We start from the raw sequence: 23,441 nt of genomic DNA on the forward strand, positions 1-23,441 counted from the left end.
TTTGAAACTGGGTAACAGGCAGATGTTGGAACAGTTTGGGGGGCTCATAAGAAGACAGGAAAATGTGGAAAAATTTGAAACTCCCTAGACTTGTTGAGTGGTTTTGACCAAAATGATGATAAAGATGTGAACAATGAAATTCAGGCTGTGGTCTCAGATGGAGATGAGAAACTTGTTTGGAAATGGAGCAAAGGTGACTCTTGTTATGTTTTAGCAAAGAGACTGGTGGCAATTTGCTCCAGGCCCAGAGATTTGTGGAACCTCGAACTTGAGAGGGATGCTTTAGGGTATTTGGTGGAAGAAATTTCTAACCAGCAAAGCATTCAAGAGGTGACTTGGGTGCTATTGAAGGCATTCAGTTTTATAAGGGAAGCAGAGCATAAAATTTCATAAAATTTGCGTCCAGACAATGTGATAGAAAAAAAAGTTCCATTTTCTGAGGAGAAATCCAAACCAGCTGCAGAAATTTGCATAAGTAACGAGGAGCAGAATGTTAATCCCCAAGACAATGGGGACAATGTCTCCAGGACATGTCAGAGGTCTTCACAGCAGCCCCTCCCATCACAGGCTCAAAGGCTTAGGAGAAAAAAGTGGTTTCAGGGGCCAGGCCCAGGACCTCCATGCTGTGTGCAGCCCAGTATCCCCATGCAGTGTGCAGTGCTGGTGCCCTGTGTGCCAACCACTCCAGCTATTGCTGAAAGGGGTCAATGTAGCACTCGGGCCATGGCTTCAGAAGGTGCAAACCTCAAGCCTTGGCAGCTTCCACGTGGTGTTGGGCCTGCCAGTGCACAGAAGTCAAGAATTGGGGTTTGGGACCCATTGCCTAGATTTCAGAGGATGTATGGAAATGCCTGGATGCCCAGGCAGAAGTTTGCTGCAGGTGTGGGGCTCTCATGGAGAACTTCTGCTAGGACAGTGCAGAAGGGAAATGTGGGGTTGGAGCCCCAACACAGAGTCCCTACTGGGACACCACCTAGTGGAGTTGTGAGAAGAGGGCCACTGTACTCCAGACCCCAGAATGGTAGATCCACCAACACCTTGCACCGTGCACCTGGAAAAGCCGCAGACACTCAATGCCAGCCCACAAAAACAGCCAGGAGGGAGGTTATACCCTGCAAAGCTGCAAGAGTGAAGCTGCCCAAGACCATGGGAACAAACCTCTTGCATCAGCATGACCTGGATATGAGGCATGGAGTCAGAGGAGATCATTTTGAGACTTAGGATTTGACTGCCCTGCTGGATTTCAGACTTGCATGGGGCTCATAGCCCCTTTGTTTTGGCCAAATTCTCCCATTTGGGATGGCTGCATTTACTCAATGCCTATACCCGCATTGTATCTAGGAAGTAACTAACTTGCTTTTGATTTTACAGGCTCATACACAGAAGGAACTTGCTTTGTTTCAGATGAGACATTGGACTGTGGACTTCTGAGTTAATGCTGAAATGAGTTAAGACTTTGGAGGACTGTTGGGAAGGCATGATTGGTTTCGCAATGTGAGGACATGAGATTTGGGATGGGCCAGGGGTGGAATGATATGGATTGGCTTTCTCCCAACACAAATCTCATCTTGAATTCCCATGTTTTATGGGAGGGACCCAATGGGAAATAATTGAATCATGGGGGGATGTCTTTCCTATGCTGTTCTCATGATAGTGAATAAGTCTCATGAGTTCTGATTGTTTTATAAAGAGGAACTCCCCTGCATGAATTCTCTCTCTCTTTGCCTGCTACCATCCATGTAAGATGTGATTTGTTCCTCCTTGCCTTCTGCCATGATTGTGAGGCCCCCACCCAGCCATGTGCAACTATAAGTCCATTAAACCTCTTTCTTTTGTAAAATGCCCAGTCTCTGGTGTATCTTTATCAGCAGTGTGAAAATGGACTAATACAATTATAGAGCAAATAAAGTGTGTTTTATCCAGGGTATAAAATCCACATACTGTGTGATGATGGTTTGCTGTAAATTACTTCTTAGGGCAATGAGGAAGGTATGTGGAATGATAGAGGCTGTATGTCTAAGAAGTCTTGGTCTTTTATAGTCAGGGTCCAGAGAGGTTTTGTGGGACATGCAGCTTATAAAATTCAGTAGGCTTTCTATTAAAGTAATACAAAAATCAACATGAAAGGGAATACTTATTTAGAATGACAACTTACAGCGAGTGTTAAAATGATGGCAACTACAAGAACCAAAAATTCCAAACAAATCATATATATACATTGTGTGTGTGTGTGTGTGTGTGTGTGTGTGTGTGTGTGTGAAATTTGGAGAAACACCACTTATGTAGCTGCACGGTTTCAAGTAGGATGATGGAAAAATCCAAGGTGAATAATATAATAGTTTTATTGTAAATCAAAACACCAAACTTTTGCAAACTTTACATAAACGCGTAGCCATGTGAATGTATAACAAGAGCCCAAGGGCGACCATTGTCTAACACGTAAAAATGCAGACAGTTTCATGTTAAGCCCTTAGAATTTCCTTTCACAGCAAGTTTTTAAAATAAACTAACTTTTCTAACATTTTTTCTCACAAAAATATATTTCAAGTTAGAATAAACAACTCATTGGCTTCAGACTTTCAATTGTGTATATTTAACCATACTCAGATAATTGTCATATTTAGCCAAATGGAGGCTTTTTCTGTGACCTATTTCCAAATTCTCAGATTCTGGTCCATCTACTCCTTCAAGCAGTTTGGAATGACTTGCCAGTTGGCATTTATATCATTGAAACTATTCTACAAATAAGCCATTTTGATAAAGCTTGTTTGGTTTGAGACAACTATGTATTTGGAGATAGAAGACTCAGAACAAAGTGCTTGCCTTTTCTACAGTTTATATCAAACGAGATGGGCACGTAAGCAGTCAGCCTGGATTTGTATGTCTAGAGTGGCCAGGCTGTAAATACAATAAGTCTAGCTGCCTTCCACATGTGGTCAGACAGCTATATTAAGAAGACCCACTCACTGTTAGTTATGAAGATAGCCAGGAGCTTGACTGATTTAAGGAACTATTCAGCCATTGAAGGACAGACACTCCCAAAAATGGAATTTCAGGGAAGTGTAGAATGAACAATTCTTTTAAAAGCAGCCAAAATTATTTTCTGTATGCCAAGATGTTATTCACACACATAAATACTATATGCAGATAATCTTCATTTTTGAATTACAAGTTGTTTTATTGCAAAAGCAAGCATAGTTATAATATATAGCAAAGCAAATCTATCTTTGGTTCTATACATCAGATAATTATTTTGCAAAAATAAATACGCATGGCAAGAAAAATAATTCAACTATGTGAGGGAAAACTCAATATTTTATAAAAATTAAGCAAGGAATATAGAAATGATGTATCTTTTAGACTTTTTTCTAATCATCTTGGTTAATATCTAACACCAGTGCAATTTTAACTTTAAAATAATTGTGCACAATATATTTAACAATACAGCATATATTCAAAAGTGTCATAAAACAAAATGGTACTTTCCCTTATAAATCATTTAGGAATTATGCTTTCTAAAAATGTACGGGAAAGCAGAACTGCTGAAATATGTTGACAAAATTAACTTTGAAGAAGCGCAAGAAAAGGAAATAAAGATGTAATTATAACCACAGATCCTAGATATCTCAAAAAAGAAGTGAACACATTATCCATTCTCCCATTTGCAGAAAATATGTATTAGAGAGAATTCTTCAGAGATTTTTTTCAACTAGTATCTATGAGAGCTCCCTGTCATGGTTTCAACTTTCAGCACATTTAGTGAGCTTCATTTGTTGGTGGTTTTCGTCTCTTTTCATATATTATTTTTGCATCAAATAATTCTCTTTCCCTGTAGCCTAGACATGGTCCTTTTAGATACTTTGCTTCAGCTGCCTCGTAATCTAACCCATCAACAGCAGAAATTGAACAAATAATTGCTTCTGGCAGAAGAACTTCTAGGATAAATTTAATTTTGTCATCTTTTATCCAAGTTGGTATTATTTGATCTATTTGATTGTAGACTTCTTGTAAATATTTCACCACTTCATCCAACTGATCTTCATCCTCAAAGTATGTTTCAATACAGGGTGTGAACCTATTTGCATTCAAAAATGATTTCAGCCATCTGGATCCTTTAGTACCATTTACAATGGCCAAAAGATGGTTCTCTGCTCCCTTCGCTTTCACAATGAAGTCCACCAGGTTCTTGTTGGCTCGGTCCCGAGCAGCCTTCATCCGGTCAGGGAGAATTTTTTGGAAGGACATTTTCTTGGTCTGGGAAGTCACAGCCATCGGTTCCCTGGCATCTTCATTATGCAGCTTTGGAAATTTGTTCCTGAAAGTGTCCTGTTTTATTTCTTTCCTAACTGGGTAACTAATATCAGCAGCAAAATATTCAAGCAAAGAACCTGTGAAAGAACCACAACCTATTCTAACTCTGTAGTCACAAATTAGTGAGATGCACCAGTCAATACTCTCACTATAATCCTCCCTGGCTTTGTCCACTAGCATTTGTTTCTCTTTACAATCAAATTTCTTTAATCTTCTAAAATTGACTCTAATGCCCTTCTTTTCAGAATTCATGTTTGCCTCAACAAAAAGCACACTTGCTTTCCTCTCTTTTCGTCTGATACTTTTTATCACTGCTGGCCAAAATGGATATTTCTGATATTTAAACCAGACTATCATTCCTGTTTCAAATGGACGTGTCTCATAATGTAAAATGAAGCGTGGAAGTTCTTCGTCTTCCTCATCATCATCTAATAGAGAAAGATTAATGCGACTTGGAAGCAATGACTTGTCAGAGGCTTGACCGTCTTCCTCAAGTTCTTCAAAATCCAGTCTCTGAAAATTTCTTTCACTATTCATAAGACGTGAATAATCCCAGACAGGGTTAGAGGCACTAAATGAAACCTGGCATTCCCTTGAACAACTCCCAGGGTATGCTGCAGCCCCCATCTCTGATTCCACGGAAGGTTGATTCTGACTGGTATCTAAGCATGGATTTGAGGGACCCTCTCCAGGATCCTCAATATTCTCTGAGAAAGCAGAGAATTCAGAGGGAACAGCCAGGGTCTCTGGGCATGTATCCTGGCTCTCTTCTTTCAAAGTTTTGGGCATAGTGAGGATATCTGATGACAAGGGTGGAGCAAACTTTTCATCTTTAACACATGCACCTTCCTCTTTGACTGCAGAATGCACAGACATAACTGCTGAGATATCAATCTTATTCTTGTTCTCTTTTTCATCATTATCTTCTGAAAGTGAATGGAAAGTCTCGCACCAGCTAGAGTTTTGTAATGACTTTGTTTCCACTTCACTTGGAATAGTATCGGCCATTGTGTGCACTTGTGATTTATCATCATACAGGGAATCATCACTCTCTGAAGATGCTAACAAGCATGCTGAGTTTTCACTTTCCTGAAGACACTCTGGTAAGTCGGCTTCATCCTTCCGGTATTTTTTATGAGGGGGTGAATCGGACTGTTTTTGTGGTACATTTTGAGACAGCATAGTGATCTCCTCTTCATCTGAAGTGCTTGCTTGAATCAAATTTGTTCTCTCATTCAGAATATCCAGTGCCATTTTTAGTGATCTTCCATAGGCAGTTTCCTCTGTAGGCGGAGCACTGTCCTCTGACTGTAGTCCTAATGAGGCAGCAATGGCTTCAATTTGAGATTTATTTAGGATTTCTGTTTCTGTGCTGTCCATTTTAATTTTTTCATCTAGTGAGAGTATTTGAACTTCTAGAGAAAATCCCTTTTTCCTCTTACTGTCTGATGAAGTTTCAGATCTGGACAAAACTTTTGCTGGCCATAACTGGTCTTTCCAGTGGCATAGGACATACTCAGACTCCATTATGTTTTATATTTGTGTGCCAAGGGTTATTACCAAAGTTGATGTGGCTGTCTTTGTAATTGCTAATGCAAGTTCTACACAAAACAATACTCTTAACAAAGCCTCTTTCGTCTTATGACTACAAAGGGTTTACAGTTTGTGTGGCCTGTTCTCCACCTCAATTTTCCAAGGAAGCTTGAAAACGTTGTTTGAATGGGACAACACCGGAAGATACTGAAATAGGGAAAAGGAAAAGAAGAAAGGTATCAGCCAATACAATTATTTTGCCAAAACAAGAGGTGAGTAATTACAAATGGAGAGTAGATAAAAGAACAATGCTCAGTGGGGCATGAGACAGAGGAGGCAGCATAATATAAGATTGCAAGGGCAGGGGCGGACAAAAACCAGAAAAGTTGTTTTATAATACCTCAAATTCAAGAACTTGCCCTCATTATTGAACATACTTACTAAGGAGGGAATGTATGTACATGGAAGGAGAGGTGAGAGAGCTTGTGATGGGATGTCAGGAACTCTATTTATGTAAGTACATACTTTGCTACTTTTGTGTCCCTAATGTCATATCTATAGCAGTGGGTCTCCAAACTTAACATGTGCCAGAATCATCTGGAGGACTTATATTTCTAGGCCCCATCATGAGAGTTTTATTCAGAAGGTTTGGCTTGTGCTCAAAAGTTTGTATTTCTAAAAGTTCTTAAGTGCTTCTAATGCTACGTGTTTAAAAATAACTCTTTGAGGAGCAGTGTTCTAGTTGAAAACACAGCTTTACGTTTTTTAAGCTGCAAGTGCTCCACTGTTCACCCAGAGCAGGCAGACAAAGACAACAGGGTCTGTATCTCCTGGACCCAGACAAAAATACAATGACTCTTCTAAAAGCATAATTTTAGAAGGCAGAGAGTCAGAATTACTGCTATGACAACTTGTTGGATAGGATCATTACAAAGGATTGGAGAGTCAGGCCATTGGCCTGAACCTCAGGAAGACACCTGAATAGCCTCTTGTGTGATTTCTTCATAAAGGTTTAAAAAGTGAGATTCTTCTCCAAACTAGAAGTTACGACTTTTAATTATAAAGTGTCATGGCTGCAGAACAGGGAGCAAAATGAATTGTACCCCAAATTATCAACCTAACATGATTCTAACAGGAGATATGACTTTTAATTTAAAATGCTAGGATGGCTGTAGAGCAGGAGGCAAAATACATTATTCTCCAAGTTCTCAACATGTTTCTACCATGAAATGTTTTGTGAAATTGGAAGAGTCTTACCCACTGTCACGTGGATCCTAGTGGGTCTGGTCCTGTGGTTAATTGTCTTGATTCTCACTCCAACTGCTTGTCCAGAAGGGCCTTTACCAGACTCAGCACTTCTGTGGTTGTACTGTCTTCCTGGGGCTTGGCTGGAATCACATGCAGATTGCCCAGGTCATGTGCATCTCTGATATTAACCTATGCTGTTCAAAAGGAAGGCAGGGAATAAAACCAACGAAATGGGAAAGGTGTCAAGAATTTTCCCTACCTAAACTCTAATAGGCATGTCATTCTAAAACATAGGAATGAGGCAAAATTTCATCTGTGATGTAGATGTCGTGTTTATTTTACTTCTGATTTTCATAATTTGAAATGCTCTCTGGGATAAATTTATGCTATTTAGTTTACGTTGAAATCATCTCTGAAGAAAAGTATGGTGGAGTGGAGCTAGACAAAAAAGAAGTAACAATTGTCTTGTATACTATGAGTCAGCATGTAGATTTTGTTTGAATACACACATCAGTTATCATGTGGAAGTTTTCTTCTTTACACATACAGTTTTGTTTTTTTCAGTGGAATTGCAATTACATGCTGTCTCATAGTTTACTAATACAAAATAGATTCATTGCTTTGTTTGTCTACTTCATAACAATGGTTGGCTGGAGAAAATTTAGAAAATCTGTCAAGTGCCCTCTTATGATGACAACCAGAGCTACTCATGAGTTGAAGGGAACTTCACTCACTATCAGATGTAGTTTCCATCCTTATTCCATAAGGACTACATCCAGTTAGCCAGGAGTCTTCTCAGGCTTCTAGAATTTTCTATGTTAAATTTTAAAGTTTTTTTGTGTGGGATTCTAACCAGATCATAATGTCTTCAACTACAGTGTTTCTGATTATGAAAACATTCAGAAGTTTATTAAAAATTGAGAAGATGCAGAAAGATATACGCAAAATAAAGTACAACCCTAGACAAATAACCGCTAGGAATATTTTCTATATGTATTTCTAGAACATTTTTACATATAAAGATAAATGTATCTCATTTGAAAATTTGAAACCAGCCTCAGATTCCACTCAAGAGCATAGCTTGAACATCTTTCATCTCAAGATTTTCCACATAATTTGATATAAATTACTTTAAATGATGTTTTCCCCCAAGCCTGTAGCATTTTATCTCAATATTTCCCTGAAGATCTAACAAATCCCAAATAAATATATATAAACAATTTTAAAGAGTAGAAAATGGTAAAGCCATCCCTATCTCTACAACTATACAAGTAATCCTGTTAAAATTTTCATAGATATGTTTTTCCTGATTTGGTTGTAGTAACATACATAGGTATACTAACATACATATTTTTTCTTAAGTGAGAACATATAGTATGTGCATTATATAATTTTTTCACCTTATACTGTTTCTCAGACATTTGCCAAATGCATAGTATTTCATTGTATAGATGTACCATGCCATATATTTTGAAAACTGTGTATAGAAATAAACCAAATCCTCTGTTTCTCACTCTTAAACTTAGATGATACAGAAAAATGGCTCTTCCTGACCACGCTGGTATCTGTGATCTGAAAGAATAAACTGCAGGGAGGACACATGCAGGACTGTAGTTGACACGGCAACTACACTACCCACTTGATCAAGTCCAGGAAAATTTCCACTATTGGCAGAAGATGGGGGGATATGGGAGCATGTCTTTGTGTGTCTATGTGTGTTTATGTACTTGAAACAAAACGGGTATGCTGTTTCAGCTTCATTTTTCTTTCATGATTATAAAAATAATCACTGAATAATCTACTCTAAAGATGCTGAAATAGGTTAAAAAATAATATTAAAATGGTGATCTGGTCACACAGAAATGCTGTTAACATGAGAGATTATTTTCTTCCAGATTTTAAAAATCACATATATACATGCATATATTATGTGAAAGTATCTTCACTCAGCTACATATTTGATCCCTTTTCCATGCTCATGAACATGTGACACATACAGTCTTTTTATGTATTAATCAACTTATAGGTGTATTTCCCCCCATGTTGTCAAATACTTCTAAGTTATTTTTCTGTGCAAATTAATAAATGCCTAAACATTCAAACAATAACGGAGTGTCTAACAATATAAACAGGGAATGCCAACTCAATAAATTAGCAGGAACAGTCATGCTGCACTGAAGCCTTAATTTAGAGGCTGTAATCTGATCACCCCTTCTCCCACTGTGGACTTGTAAAGCATTGGAAGATACAAAAATTCCAGAGGATTAACTCCTTCAAAATACCAGCAATTCTCAAAACCACACACCTTTCCCACCACTGCAAGACTGCCACTCCTATTTTTCTCATCTTTACTCTAAGATCCTGAGAAGTCACTAGAAAATAAGTAGCTTTAAGATAGCCATTACCTTGAAGCTTCTTGTCAGCTGCAGCCTGGTGAAATGCAGCTCCTCCCCCAAGACTGGCCAGGCACAGCTCCTTTCCTAGAGGCTCAGAGAAGGGTCCGCCCCCTGGCTCTATGAAGAACAGAAAGCCCCTCCCTGAATCAGGGGAGGGGGAATTGCCAAGAGAAACCGCTGAAGTGTTGAACTGCAGGAATATTCCTTTTTAAAAAACTTTTGAGTGAAATGTCAACAAGTGTGCTTAATTTCTATTCAAACCCTTAGGGTGTGTGATTTCTTGAAGAAAAGAGGCAGCAAATCACTTTATCATATAATCAAAACCCAGGTACTAATATTCCTTACATATTTTTTTCTTGCCATCTCTGGCATCTTAACCCCATAGGTGAATTTTAAATCCAGCTGGTCAAGCTCCATTAAAATAGACCGCTAAGGAAATTGATTTGGATTACACAAAAACTGTACATTCTTTGAGGGAGACTTTATCTCTTTATAATTCTTTTTTTTTATCTTTTTGTTTCCAGGACATGGTATGTCTCTACTTTTATTCAGTTCTTCTCTTAAACTCTTCAGGAAAGTTTCAGAGATTTCTTCACATATGTGATTATTTCTTGCTAGATGTTAAAATCATTGGCTTACCAGGAAAGCACTCATTTCATATCTCCTCATCAATAATTGACAATTCTGTTTCTTAAGTTTTGTTGTTTTTACTTGGGTGATTCAATGTGAGGGGAATTAATTTTTTTGGATTTATGTTTTTATTTACAGGTCTGAAATATATTTTGCACATTCTGTTCATCAAAATTCTATGTTAAATTTAAGTATAGATTTCTGATTTAACTCAGAAAGTCAATTTTAATTATCACTAGTGATAATTTGGGGAATAAAGCATTTTATTTGGCCTCTGTATCATATAATATGTAGCATTACTCATATATATATAATTACAATTTTAACATTTACCTTTATATAAGCATGAATATTAAAATAAAAATATCAATAAATCAATGAAAGCCATCTCTAGGCTGGTGTATTACTGGGGACTCTAAGGGTATATAATGCTTTGTGCTATAAACAACCCTTAAATCTCAGAGGTTCAATCCCCCAAAAGTTTATTTTGCTGATGTCAAGGTTCAATGTAAGGCATCACGGGACCAAATAGGGGCAAGTTTCTCTGTTCTAAGCAGTCATTAAGAGACCCAGTCTTCTTCCATCCTGTGGCTCTACCATCTACTTGGGTCTTAAAGACCTTCATTGCATTCTTTACATCTAGCTAACAGCCTAAACAAGAGGGAGGATGGAGAGTCATATGGAAGGTTTTAGTGGTCAGGTCTGGCAAACATCACTGCTAGTTATCAGGTCAATATATATATGGCTTTATTTAAATGATGGGATTTATTTTATTATATACTTTATAATGTAATATTTTTCATTCTGTCTTCATTTCACATGTTTGGAAAAAAACAAATGCACACAGAGTATGATAATTATGTTAATTTTTTTTTTTTTTTGCTTTATTTTGGATATTTTCTAGATTGCACATAAATCAGGAAATGCTATACTATGGCACCATTTTCAAAATGAAATGCAAAGGAAAAGATTAATTCCATGAATAATATTTTCTATTTCACCAATTTGTAGAAGGAGGTGGAGAAAAATGATAACCAATAATAGCAAATGCTAATATTACACTATCAATATTTTTATGATATAGATATCATTACAGATATACTAATATCTAATACCTATACAAGTTTTCTATATGCCAGGCAATGTTCTCAAGCACTCAACATATGATCTTATTTAATAATTAGATGGTTATTTCCTGGAAGAGAGGGCCATAACCAACTCACTCTGTATAACAACATTAATATTATTATTAATAATGACAACAATGATAGAAGCCAAAAGTGTTTTCTTACCATGGGGAATATATAAGGGGTGGGTCACCTAGGGTGTGTTTACAATACCTTATGATTTCATTTATATGACATTTTCAAAAAGACAAAAGTATAGCTGTGGTGAAAAGATCAGTGTTGCCAGGTGTTACAGGTGGGGAAGGGTGTGGCTATAAAAAGGCCAAGGAAGTTGTGAGGGTGATGAAACTTTTTTGACTGTGGTGGTGGTTATATGAAACTTTATAAATGTTAAAATCCAGAGAACTGTATACAAAAAATGGTCAAGTATAGTGTATCATACTTTAAAGTATAATTTTAATGTATAGCAATTCAAATAATAAAAATTTAAATGAAAAATTGTAGTAATAACCATTATATAAAAAGCAAGTCTTTGCAAGTATGCCTTAGAAAGGATTTGCTTCTTCCTAAAGCATACTTAATAACAAAAAATCCCCAAATAACACCCATACGCATATTTTTTCAAAAGCACCAATTGCACTTCCACTTAGGATATAAAAAGCTGTAAGAGAAAGTCATTCATAACTTAATAATGATAAATCTCTAGACAACCTACAAAATCATAACTTTCCTTGAGCCTATCAGGGAACTGAGTTAACGTGAATTCCAAAGGGTGACCAGCCCCTTTAAAGAAAGACAAAACATATGAACCTTTGTCTAAGCATGGAGACAGAAGTGACTGTCATACAAGCTGAAATTTTAATGAACTTTTAAAAGTAAAGCATGGGTTAGCTTTGTCAGTTTGGAATATCTGGAACCCCAGACACTTACACACTTACTACCAAGTTCTTTTTCACAGTCTTTAACCAGAAGCTCAGAAAAATTACTCGGGACAAAGGAGGAGACCTAAAAGAGTCCACGTCACTGGTTCTGGTATGCAGAACGTAATCAGCTGTTGCTGGGGGACAGACATACAACCCCACAAAACCCTTCTGTCATGAGAAGCAAAGCCTTAAGACAGTAGAGGAGAAGCAGCAAACCCTCTCCTGAACCCAGGCAAAAATCCCTTGCTTCTGGTGGAGGGGTAGAAGCAAAACTTACTTGCCTGGGAGGGAGAGATAGGAAATCCCCTAATTTCCAGGACAAAGGCAGAGATCCATTGCTGCTCCGGGAGAAGTAGAAGGGATAAACCCCTGCCCTGGAGGAAACCCTCTCTAACCCAGTTCTTACATGAATGAAAAGCAGTGTTCACCTATTGCTGAGAAAGAGGCAAGAAGATATATCTGACCAAAGATCAACCACATATACAAATCAGAGGTTAGCTGCCATGGGGAGAGGAAAGAATGCTGAGAAAGGCTTACCCTAAAAGTCCATGTTCATAGAGCCCCGCTAAGGCTGTGGCTAGACAGGATAACAGACAGTACTTCCTACCTCACCATGAGTCTAGCACTTGATAATGACAGCAGTGAGCTGCTGTCATGTGAACAAGAGTAAGAAGAGAGACCCTCCACTGGTGGCACAAGTATGAAGAGACTACTGAAAATTTAGAGTGGAGAATCATTGAAAAAAATCCTGTGGCACTCCAGGCTCCAACTGAAGCACAAATAATATAAGTTATGCAAGCCAGATGACAATTAAGTGAGGAAAGGAGGAAAAACTCTCCAACATATTTTATAATACCAGCATTAACCTGATACCCAAACTAGAAAATAACAAATAAAGAAAACTTCAGATCAATATCTCTCATAAACATAGACACAGAAATCCTTAACGAAATGCTATTAATCAAAGCCGATGATAAAGACAAAGAATAATACATTATGACCAAATGGAGTTTATCCTGGGAACGTATGGATGGTTCAACATTTGCAAATCAATATTATTCACCATATCAACAGACTAAAATGGAGAAAAAAATCTCAATTTTTACAGAAAAAGCATGAACAACATTCTACAAATAATGATAAAAGACATTTAGCATAGTAAGAGTTTAATGGATCTTCCTCAACCTGATTAAAGGCATCTACAAAAAAATAAATAAATAAAATAAAAAATCTATGAATAACATATAGTAAAACGCAGAATACTTTTTTCCTAAAATCAGAAACAAGGCAAGGATGTTTGCTTCCACTGCTTTTATTCAGCATTACATTGGTGATCCTAGCCAATACAATAAGGCCTGAAAAATAAATAAATTGCATATGGATTGGAAGGGAAGAAGTAAAATTGCATTTACAGACAAGATGATCTATGTAGAAAATCCCAATAGATATACCAAAAAAAGCTACAAAACTATGAAACCTAATAAATAAGTTTAACAATAATGCCAGACATAAAGTCAATATAAAATAATTTATTTTATTTCTACACAATACAATTTGGAATTTCAAGTTTTAAAAAGTACCATTTGTAATATCATCAAAAACTGGGAAATACTAAGGGAGGATAACCATGTACAAGATTTGTATGCTGAAGACTTCAACACACTGATGATATAAATTAAATAAGACCTAAATAAATAGAAAAATATACCACGTTCTTTGACAGAATAATTGAAGTACTAATTTTTAGGATGTTGTATCTCCCCAACATTCCTGCAGAATTATTGCAATCTCAATAAAAATCCCAGTAGGTTTTTCATAGAAATTGAGAAGTGAACTCCAAAATGTATGTGGAAAAAGCAAAGGAACCACAACAGCCAGACAAATTTTGAGAAAAAAAAATACAAAAGTTAGAAGATTCATACTACCTGATTTCAAGACTATGGTAATTAAGAGAGTTTGTTATTGACATAGGACTGACCTATAGATCAATATAATCCAAACAGGTCATCAAATATGACCAACAGATTTTGGACAAAGGTAATTAAATGAAGAAATGGTAGACTTTTCAACAAATGGTACTGGAACAACTGGACATCATATGCCAAAATATTCTTCTGGACCCCTCAGCTAAGAAGATATACAAAATTACTCAAAATGGGTTAGTGACATGAATATAAAATCAAAAATTATAACTTGTAAAAAAAAGTAGAAAATCTTTGAGATTTTGGTCTAGGCAAAGATTTATTAGGATTTAAAAAGCATGGACCATAAAAAATTAATAAATTGAACTTGAAAACAACTTCTTTTCAAAAAATAAAATGAAAAGGAAACCTAGAGTGGGGGACAATACTTGCAAAACACCTATGTGATGAAAGACTTATCCAGAATATATAAAGAACTCTCAAAATTCAAAAATAAGATTATTATTGAATAACCAAATAAAAATAGACAATTTAAATAGACATGTCATCAGAAAAGACATATGAATGGCAAGTGAACACATGAATATATGCTCAACACCATTAGTAATTGAGGATATGCAAGTAAAACCACAATGAGACACCACTAACACCTTTATAAGAATAGCTAATATTAAAAATAAAATAAAATCCTGACAGTATCGACTTCTAGCAATGATGTGTAGCAACTGGAACTCTCATACATTGCTGGTGGAAATGCAAAATGTCACAGCTACTTTAGAAAACAATTTGACAATTTCTAATGTAGTTAAGCACACACCTATCATAAAAACAAGAAATCCCACTCCTAAGTATTTATTCAAGAGACATGAAAACTTGTGTACACACAGAGACCTATTGTAGAATGTTTAACAACTTTAATCATAATTGCCAAAAACTACAAATCTACTGGTGAGTGGATACTCAAATTGCAGAACATCCATATGATAGAACACCTCTCGGCTACGTTAAGAAATAAACTACTGATATATGCAACAACATTGGTGAATATTTTTAAAATATGCTAAGTGAAAGAAGCCAGATGTAAAAGGCTATACACTTTATGGTTCCATTTGTATGACATTCTGGAAAATGAAAAACTATAGGGACAGAAATCAAGTCAGTGGTTGTCAGGAACTGACAGAGATAGGGATTGACTACAATAGGGCAGGAGGGAACATTTTGGAGTAAAGGAAAGGTTATACAGATTGTCTGTATTGGTAGTTACATGATGGTATATGTTTCTCAAAGCTCATCAAACCGTACATCTAAAAGAGTGAATTTAACTCTATGTAAACTATACCTCTTTAAACCCAAGTCTTAAAAAGTCATCCAATCAGAATATGACAATATAAGACATTTGTATTTTACTGTGAGAGTAATCTGGATACATATAGGGATTTTGATTTGTACTTTGAATCATTGATTGCCAAAGAAGACTGTGGGTTCCACAAGATATGTGTAAAAATACCCTCTGTAGTGTAGAAATAATATGTTAAAAATGTAAATTATTTTGATCTATTTTATTAATTTTTATTAACTTCTATTTCTGAATTGCTTTAAAGCATGGGGGGCATCTACAACACATGACTTTTGATGCAGTTATATAACTTTTTAAAAATACATGTCTTCACTAATTATCTCTTTCATTGAGAGTTAGTTAGCACAGGACATATGTCAAGAAACCAGATGACATCAGCATTATACAGTACATGAAATTTATCCCCATTGGCAGAGCCTCTAACCACACTGAAGTTCTCACATGCCACTAAACCATATGAGTGGAAAGAGAGGAAGGAAGGAAGGAAGGAAGGAAGGAAGGAAGGAAGGAAGGAAGGAAATAGGGAGGAAGAAAGAAGTAGAAAACAAAATGCTACAATCTGGAGATAATGATCTAGTTAAGAATATGTACCCAGTTAAAAGCAGAAGCTGAGTAACATATGACAGGGAAACAGAGTGGTTATAGAATAAATAAAAGTCATTATTTTAGTGCATAAGGCCCATATAACAAGTATAAACAGTCCAGTTAGAACACTCCCAAAGACAATGAGGAGGCCACGGACATTGGTAAAGCAAGGAATCTTAGACATTTCATAGATAATCAAAATATTCAATGACCCCCCCCAACACAGAAGCACAGACAAGTAACAACTGAATCTCACTGTAAAAAAAAGAGTTCAATCTTATTAATGCCAACTGGCTGAATATTAGCCCACCTGAAGAGGAAGAACATCAGGAAAACCTTAGTAATAATGAGCATCCCAAGTATAGAAAATGGTAAGCCAGATATAGTGATTCACTGTCAGGGTGAAAGAGACTCCATAATCCCTGATAAAATGTATATGAATAAAAAGAAAAATTACCAGCTAGTGACTTAAAGGGATAAAGGGATAAACCTGCCACACTGGAGATTTTATACTTCCCAGGCAATATGTAGCTATTCCCAGGCAAAACTTACACATGCCAATAAATAAAACTATTAGGAGTCAAGACACAGGATGATGGAAAGGGAAACATTTTTCAAAGGAATAAAATGGAAACAAGTTCGATGAGGGCCTCACAATCCCATCATTACAGTGCATAGACAAACAAAGCTCTACTGCACGCTGCGTATTCCAGTAAACAGACTAAACTGCAGTGTTCTTCCTGGCATAAACAAGCAAGAAGGAAAATCCATCTGGGGTTTGCCCTGGGGAATTTAAAGTAAAAAGGAGTCCTCTCTTAACTCCACCATTCTCTGAGATACCCATAGAAAAAGAGCCAGGACAGGACAAAAATTATTCCTGCCACTGAGAGATGAAGCCAGCTGGACTTCCTGGTTCAACTGGGGACTTGGATAACTTTTCTGTCCAGCTAGAGCACTGTAAACACACTAATCAATGCTCTGTGTCTAGCTAGAGGATTGTAAATGCACCAATCAGCACTCTATAAAAATGCACCAATCAGCGCTCTGTGTCTAGCTAAAGGATTGTAAATGCACCAATCAGCACTCTGTAAAAATGCACCAATCAGCACTCTGTGTCTAGCTAAAGGATTGTAAACACACCAATCAGCACTCTGTAAAATGCACCAATCAGCAGGACATGGGCGGGGACAAATAAAGGAATAAAAGCTGGCCACCCCAGCCAGCAGTGGCAACCTGCTCAGGTTCCCTTCCATGCTGTGGAAGCTTTGTTCTTTCACTCTTCACAATAAATCTTGCTGCTGCTCCCTCTTTGGGTCCATGCCACCTTTAAGAGCTGTAACACTCACCAGGAAGGTCCGCAGCTTCATTCTTGAAGTCAGTGAGACCAAGAACCCATCAGAAGGAACCAACTGTGGACACACCACCACTCTAAATAAAGGTACTTATCAGTTCTTTAGTAAGGAGATATGAGACACTTAAAGATTCAATGTCTAAACCTCAGAGTTCCTCAGGCAAGTATTATGGCAAAGTTGTTACATATTACAAATTCACAAACAGATATAGAGACATGGGTTTAGGACCGAGTTCTGACTTTACTAGCAGACTGGAGGGACAACTAGTGGTACCAAATATCAAAATATTTTAGAATAATTTTTTAAAGTTCAGTGACAATTTAAGTGTGAAGCAAGAGGTAGATATGGACATATAAAAGAAGGGGACAAGAAAAAAGTTTCAAATAAACCATAGATCTGAATTATTATCTGGATACAGGTTAGAAATCAATCAGTGAACTTTCAATCATCTAACAAAAATTCTTACGTCACTAGTCTGTGTTTGTCTGGTTTAACCAGAAAAGCAGTGGTTTTAGAGGCCTCTATTGCCTTAGGGCTACTAAATAGTTTTCTTTTTCTGTGGCTTATTCATGCCTCCCTGAAAACTGACAAGGAAGCTTGAATAAGTAATTTCAAATAGGCAATACTAGAGGGTATACATTTAAAGGAAAGGCAAAGGAAAAAGAATAAGCAAATGGATTTCTTCTCTCAAAGGAGTAGGAAGATGGACAATGGAAATGGAGAAGACAAAAGATGAATAAATACTGGGCACAAGACAAATAAATATATTGTGGTTGGGGGAAAATATTTAAAAATCTAAGAAAAGAAGAGTAGTTCTATAATGCCCCAGCTTGTAGCCCCTATTATAGTTATTACATCTAAGGAATGAATGTATGTGTGTATGAGAGGGTGGTGGGAGATGTCCAGGGAAAGCTGGGGAATATGTTGGGGACACTATTCCTATTAATGAATATTTTTGTACTTTGGAGACTCTTAAGGCTTATTCTAGAGGAATCTCTTTAGACTCTTCTAAGCTAACAGTGCTTCCCTGTATACCCAATGCAGACAGACACAGATACTGGGGGTCTGCGCCCCCTGGACTAATCCAGACAACAACGACCTTATTAAGAGAATAAGCTTAGAAGTCAGAGACTCAGAATGGTTGCCATGGCCACCCATTGGAAAGGATTGTTTTTAAGGATTTCTTGAGAGTCAGGCAGATGGCTGGGACATCCAAGTCTTCCATAATTAGACATCATTATGACTGGTTGCATACTTTTCCTACAGGAGTTTAGCATATATAATTCTTTCCCAACATTAGAATCTGTAGTTTTTAATTTAAAATGTTATGGCTACTGAGCCAGAGTGAAATCAGTTGTATCCCATATTCTCAAATTAGAATGTTTTTACCATGAAATGCTTTGTGAAATTGGAAAAGCCTTACCCACTGTCACATAGATAGTAGTGTGTCTGGCACTGAGATTCAGCTGTCTTAATTCTTACTCCAACTGCTTGCCTGACAGGGCCCTTACCCTGCTTGGCACTTTTGTGGTTCCACTGTTTATCTGTCACCTGGCATCACATGCAGATTTCCCATGTCAAGTGCATCTCTGATAAAGGCAGGCAGAGAGTCAAACTAACGAAATGGAAAAGGTGTAAATAAATTTTCCTGCCTAAACTTTAACAGGTATGTCATTCCAAAACCCAGGAATGAGGTGAAATCTCATCTGTGATGCAGATGCCATCTATTTTCACTTCATATTCTTATAATATGAAATGCTGTCTTTGTCAATTATGTTCTTTGGCTCATGCTAAGATAATATCATTCAGGAAAATTACAAGGTGGAAAAAAGAGAAAAGGGGAAGGACAATTGACTTGTGTCTACTATGGGGCAGACTATGTAGCAGCATTTTTTAAGATTTCTGTTTAAGTCCTCACATCAGTTCTTGAGTGGGGCTTTTCTTCTAGACATGTACAATTTTTCGAGTGGAATTTGAATCACACTCTACATGCTGTCTCACAGTTTGATAACAAAATACATTTCATTGTTTTGTTTGCTCACTTCATAAAAATAGTTGTCTGGAGAAAATGTAGGATATCTTGCAAGCGCCATCTTGTGATGAGAAACAGAACTGTTACTACAACATCCTTGTGGGAGAATGGTGGGAACTACATCCTGCCAGCAAGCAGCTTTCTCAGGCTTCTAGAATATACCATGCTCAAATTTAGTTTTGTTATGCATTACGTAAAAAATGGAATCCGAATCTCTTCACCTACAATGGTCGGATTGTAGAAATATAATTGCATGGTTACTGAAAATTGAAAATATGAGTAAGATATATAAAAATAAAGTATAATTCTGGAAAGATATTATTTCCTGTATATCTTTCCATATTTTTTCTTTACATAAACATATGAATGCATATGATTTCAAATCAGCTTTTTGTTCTGGTTAAGCTCATGGTTTAAACATTTTTGCATACTAATAAGTATTTTCAATGTGATTTTTCAGTGAATCACTTCAAATGCAATTTTCCCCCAACTTTGCAACATTTTACCTCAATCTTTTTTCCGATTTTGTTTTAAAAAAAGACTAAATATGTATTAAGAATTTTTTTTAAAAATAGTGATAGTAAAGCCTGCCCTATCTCTTCAACTGAACAAATAATTCCATTAGCAGGCTGGTTTATATTTTTTCTGATTTGGTTACACATATATTAATGTAGTATTTTATGTTTAAATGACATAATATGGTGCTTACCATTCTGCAGTTCGCCCTTTTTACTTCTCAGACATCTTTTCAAGTCACTACAAGTTCATACTTTCATTTGTCAGCTATATAACATGCCATTGTATGGATGCACCATAGTACATAATACTTTTAAAACTGTTCATAGAAATAAACCAAATCCTATCCGTTTCTCACTCTTAAACTTAGATGATATAGAAAAGTGGTTCTTGCTGACCATGGCTGTACCTGTGGACTGAAAGGATGGGCTTCAGGGAGGACACATGCAGGGCTGTAGTTGACACAGCAACCAGGCTACCCACTTGATCAGATCCAGGAAAAATTCCACTATTGGCAAAAGACAAGGGAGTATGGGAGCGTGTCTGCGGTGTCTATGTGTGTCCACGCATTTGAAACAAAATGGGTAAACTCTTTTGGCTTTATTTTGCTCTTATTATAAAAATGAGCACGATTAAAAACAATTCTAAAAATGCTGAAACTAGTGAAAAATAGATTTTTAAAAAACTTCCATAATCTGAACACTCAGAGATGAACACTCAGAGATGCTGACTTTAACTCGGGAGTCTAGTTCCCTTCCTAAGGAAAACTAATACACATCTTTACAAGTGTTATCACTCGACGGCATATCTGAATCCCTTTCCATGTTCATGTACATTTATATTTGTTTCCCTATATGTCATTCTCTTTGTGTGTTTACATTTTTCTATCATTTTTTGCGTAGAATAATGTGTTTAAATCAAAATATAATAAAATCTGTAACAAAGGTAGAAATATGTAATGCCACGTAAAAAATTAACAGGAACAGCATGTCTCACCAAAGTCTTAATTTAGAAGCTGTAATCTGATCGCCCATTCCCACACTGAGGACTTTAAAGATATCGGGCGAAACAAAAATTCCAGAGGATTAATTCTGTTCCAATAACAGCAGTTCAAACAAAACCATATTCCATTCCCACCTCTGTCAGGCAACAATCTCTATTTCTTTTTTTTTCTTTTACTTTAACACCAAGGCCCGAAGAAATTCCCAGAAAATAACTAACTTTGAGACAGCCATTACCTTGAAGCTTCTTGTCAGCTGCAGCCTCTTGAAATGCTGCCCCTCCCCCAATACCGGCCGGGTACAGCTCCCCTTGGAGCGGCTCCGACGAGGCTCCGCCCCCTCCCAGTGATGGGACTAGCAGGGGTCCTTTCCCTCAAAGGGAGGAGAATCACCAAGTTAAACTGAAATTCCCTTAAAGCGAAAAGATTATCATTTTTAAAGCAATTGAAAGCGGAATGGCAACATGTGTCTGTGTAATTTACATTCAAACTACAAGAGTGGATGATTTTCTGCGGGGAAAAAAAGGTAGAAATGCCTTTATCATAAAGACTCAGTAAAGAACATCTTTTATATATTTTTCTTGCCTATTTTGGCAACTTATTTCTAAAAACGATTTCAAGATCCAACGGGTCAAACTCTATTAAAAAGCCCCTCTACATTCTTATTTGTACTGCAATGAATTAATACATTATTTTGGGGATAAACAATTCCCTGAAATTTTAATTCTCCTGGCCCTGGCTCATGATGTATGTCTCTCTTTTTATTCAGGTCTTCTCATTCATCTTTCAGAAAGTTTCATCGTTTTTTCAACTAAAGTCATTTCTAAATATAAAACATCAACAAAAATCCTTAAAGAGATATGTATGTATCTGAATATCCTGAAATTGGAAACAAAAAAAAAAATTCTTATTGGTAAAAACACAATAAGCCGAATTTGAAAATATAGAACAAACTTGAAAAAACTGTTTTCAATGCAAAAATATTGCTAAAGTAGCTCTTACATTTTAATAAGAAATAAATGGTAGAGTAAAAATGGGCAAAAGACATACATAGACCATTCACAATGTTCTGAGAGAATAATTTTTCCCCACTCCTAATATTTACTTCCTTGAGAGCAAGCTCATATGGTGCCACCACAGGAATCTCTGTCCTTTCCTGTACAGCTACAAACCTCTAGGTTATTTGGGTAGGTTTGCTTAAATTTGGAGTTCTGTTATTACGCCTATAATCCCAGCACTTTGGAAGGCGGAGGTGGCAGATTATTTAAGGCCAGCAGTTCGAGACCAGCCTGGCCAACATGGTGAAACCCCAACTCTACTAAAAATACAAAAATTAGCCAGGCATGGTGGTGGGTGCCTGTAATCCCAGCTAATCAGAGGGCTGAGGTGGGAGAACGACTTGAACCCAGGAGGCGGAAGTTGCAGAGAGCTGAGATCGTGCCACTGCACTCTAGCCTGTGCAACAGAATGAGACTCCATCTCAAAATAAAATAAAATAAAATAAAGTAATAATTAATAAATAAGCCCATTTGATTCTCACAATAATCAGTACCCTGCAACTTCTCCTCTTCCCCTTTTACTAATGTTGACATTTTGGCTTCCATCTGCAACTCCATTTGTTTTATATCTATCTATCCAGTTTGTTCAGTGGAGAAAGGGAGGTGCTATATATCGGGACTCCTCAAAACCCAAATATTCAAAATAAAGATTAAAACTAATACATAAAAGATATTCACCTTCCCTAATAATCAAAGAGATGCAAATAGAAAACAGCAATAAGATGGTATTTTTCTACCTAAATTGACTGACAAAGCAGCAAATAAATGATACAACTAATAGAGATCCAGGAAACAAGGAAACGGGCAATCTTGCTAATGACCATGGTCACAAAACTAGGAAGAGGGTGAGACAAAATCAGAGCCAAAGTCTAACTCCAAAACAGGAGGTATGCCCTCTCTCCACAAGTATTCACTCCCTCCTGGGCTTGGAATCCTGTCTCTTTGGTAGAACCAAAGATGATGTTGCTCACTTTCGAACTGTGAGGAAATTGGTGAATATAACCCCAGTGTGGCCGGGTGCGGGGGGCTCAGGCCTGTAATCCCAGCACTTTGGGAGGCCGAGGGGGGCAGATCAGGAGGTCAGGAGACCGAGACCACGATGAAACCCCGTCTCTACTAAAAATACAAAAAATTAGCCAGGCGCGGTGGAGGGCACCTGTAGTCCCAGCTACTCAGGAGGCTGAGGCAGGAGAATCGCATGAACCCGGGAGGCCGAGTTTGCAGTGAGCCAAGATCGCGCCACTGCACTCCAGCCTGGGTGACAGAGCAAGACTCTGTCTCAAATAAATAAATAAATAAAAGAAATAACCCCAGCGTGAGTATTGCTTAGTCTCACGTCTCTGATTGTGAACATATTGGTGAACTACAACCATCTTCGGCAACTACCATACTTACTATCCTTGACCTCTTTCTATCTCTTACATCCATCTACATTCCCACACAAATTAAAA

At 37.1% G+C, this 23,441-nt stretch overlaps 1 protein-coding gene across 3 annotated transcripts in view; it reads right to left on the reverse strand.

The window, feature by feature from the left end:
• Positions 1-2,324: 2,324 nt before the first annotated feature.
• The window catches only part of PWWP3B (PWWP domain containing 3B), a 28,125-nt gene continuing 7,008 nt past the window's right edge, over positions 2,325-23,441 (reverse strand). The window contains exons 3-5 of one of the 3 annotated variants that reach the window (XM_023203056.1): positions 21,171-21,305; positions 7,102-7,286; positions 2,325-6,051 (exon numbers count right to left, since the gene is read on the reverse strand). In XM_023203056.1, coding sequence (XP_023058824.1) covers positions 3,757-5,838 — 2,082 coding nt within the window. In that variant the 5' untranslated portion in view covers positions 5,839-6,051; positions 7,102-7,286; positions 21,171-21,305 and the 3' untranslated portion in view covers positions 2,325-3,756. The remainder of the gene's footprint in view (positions 6,052-7,101; positions 7,287-21,170; positions 21,306-23,441) is intronic. The other 2 variants (XM_023203058.1, XM_023203057.1) reach the window with 2 other exon arrangements.

The sequence above is a fragment of the Piliocolobus tephrosceles genome, chromosome 12 (genome assembly GCF_002776525.5).
Source record: "Piliocolobus tephrosceles isolate RC106 chromosome 12, ASM277652v3, whole genome shotgun sequence".
Classification (NCBI taxonomy): domain Eukaryota; kingdom Metazoa; phylum Chordata; class Mammalia; order Primates; family Cercopithecidae; genus Piliocolobus; species Piliocolobus tephrosceles.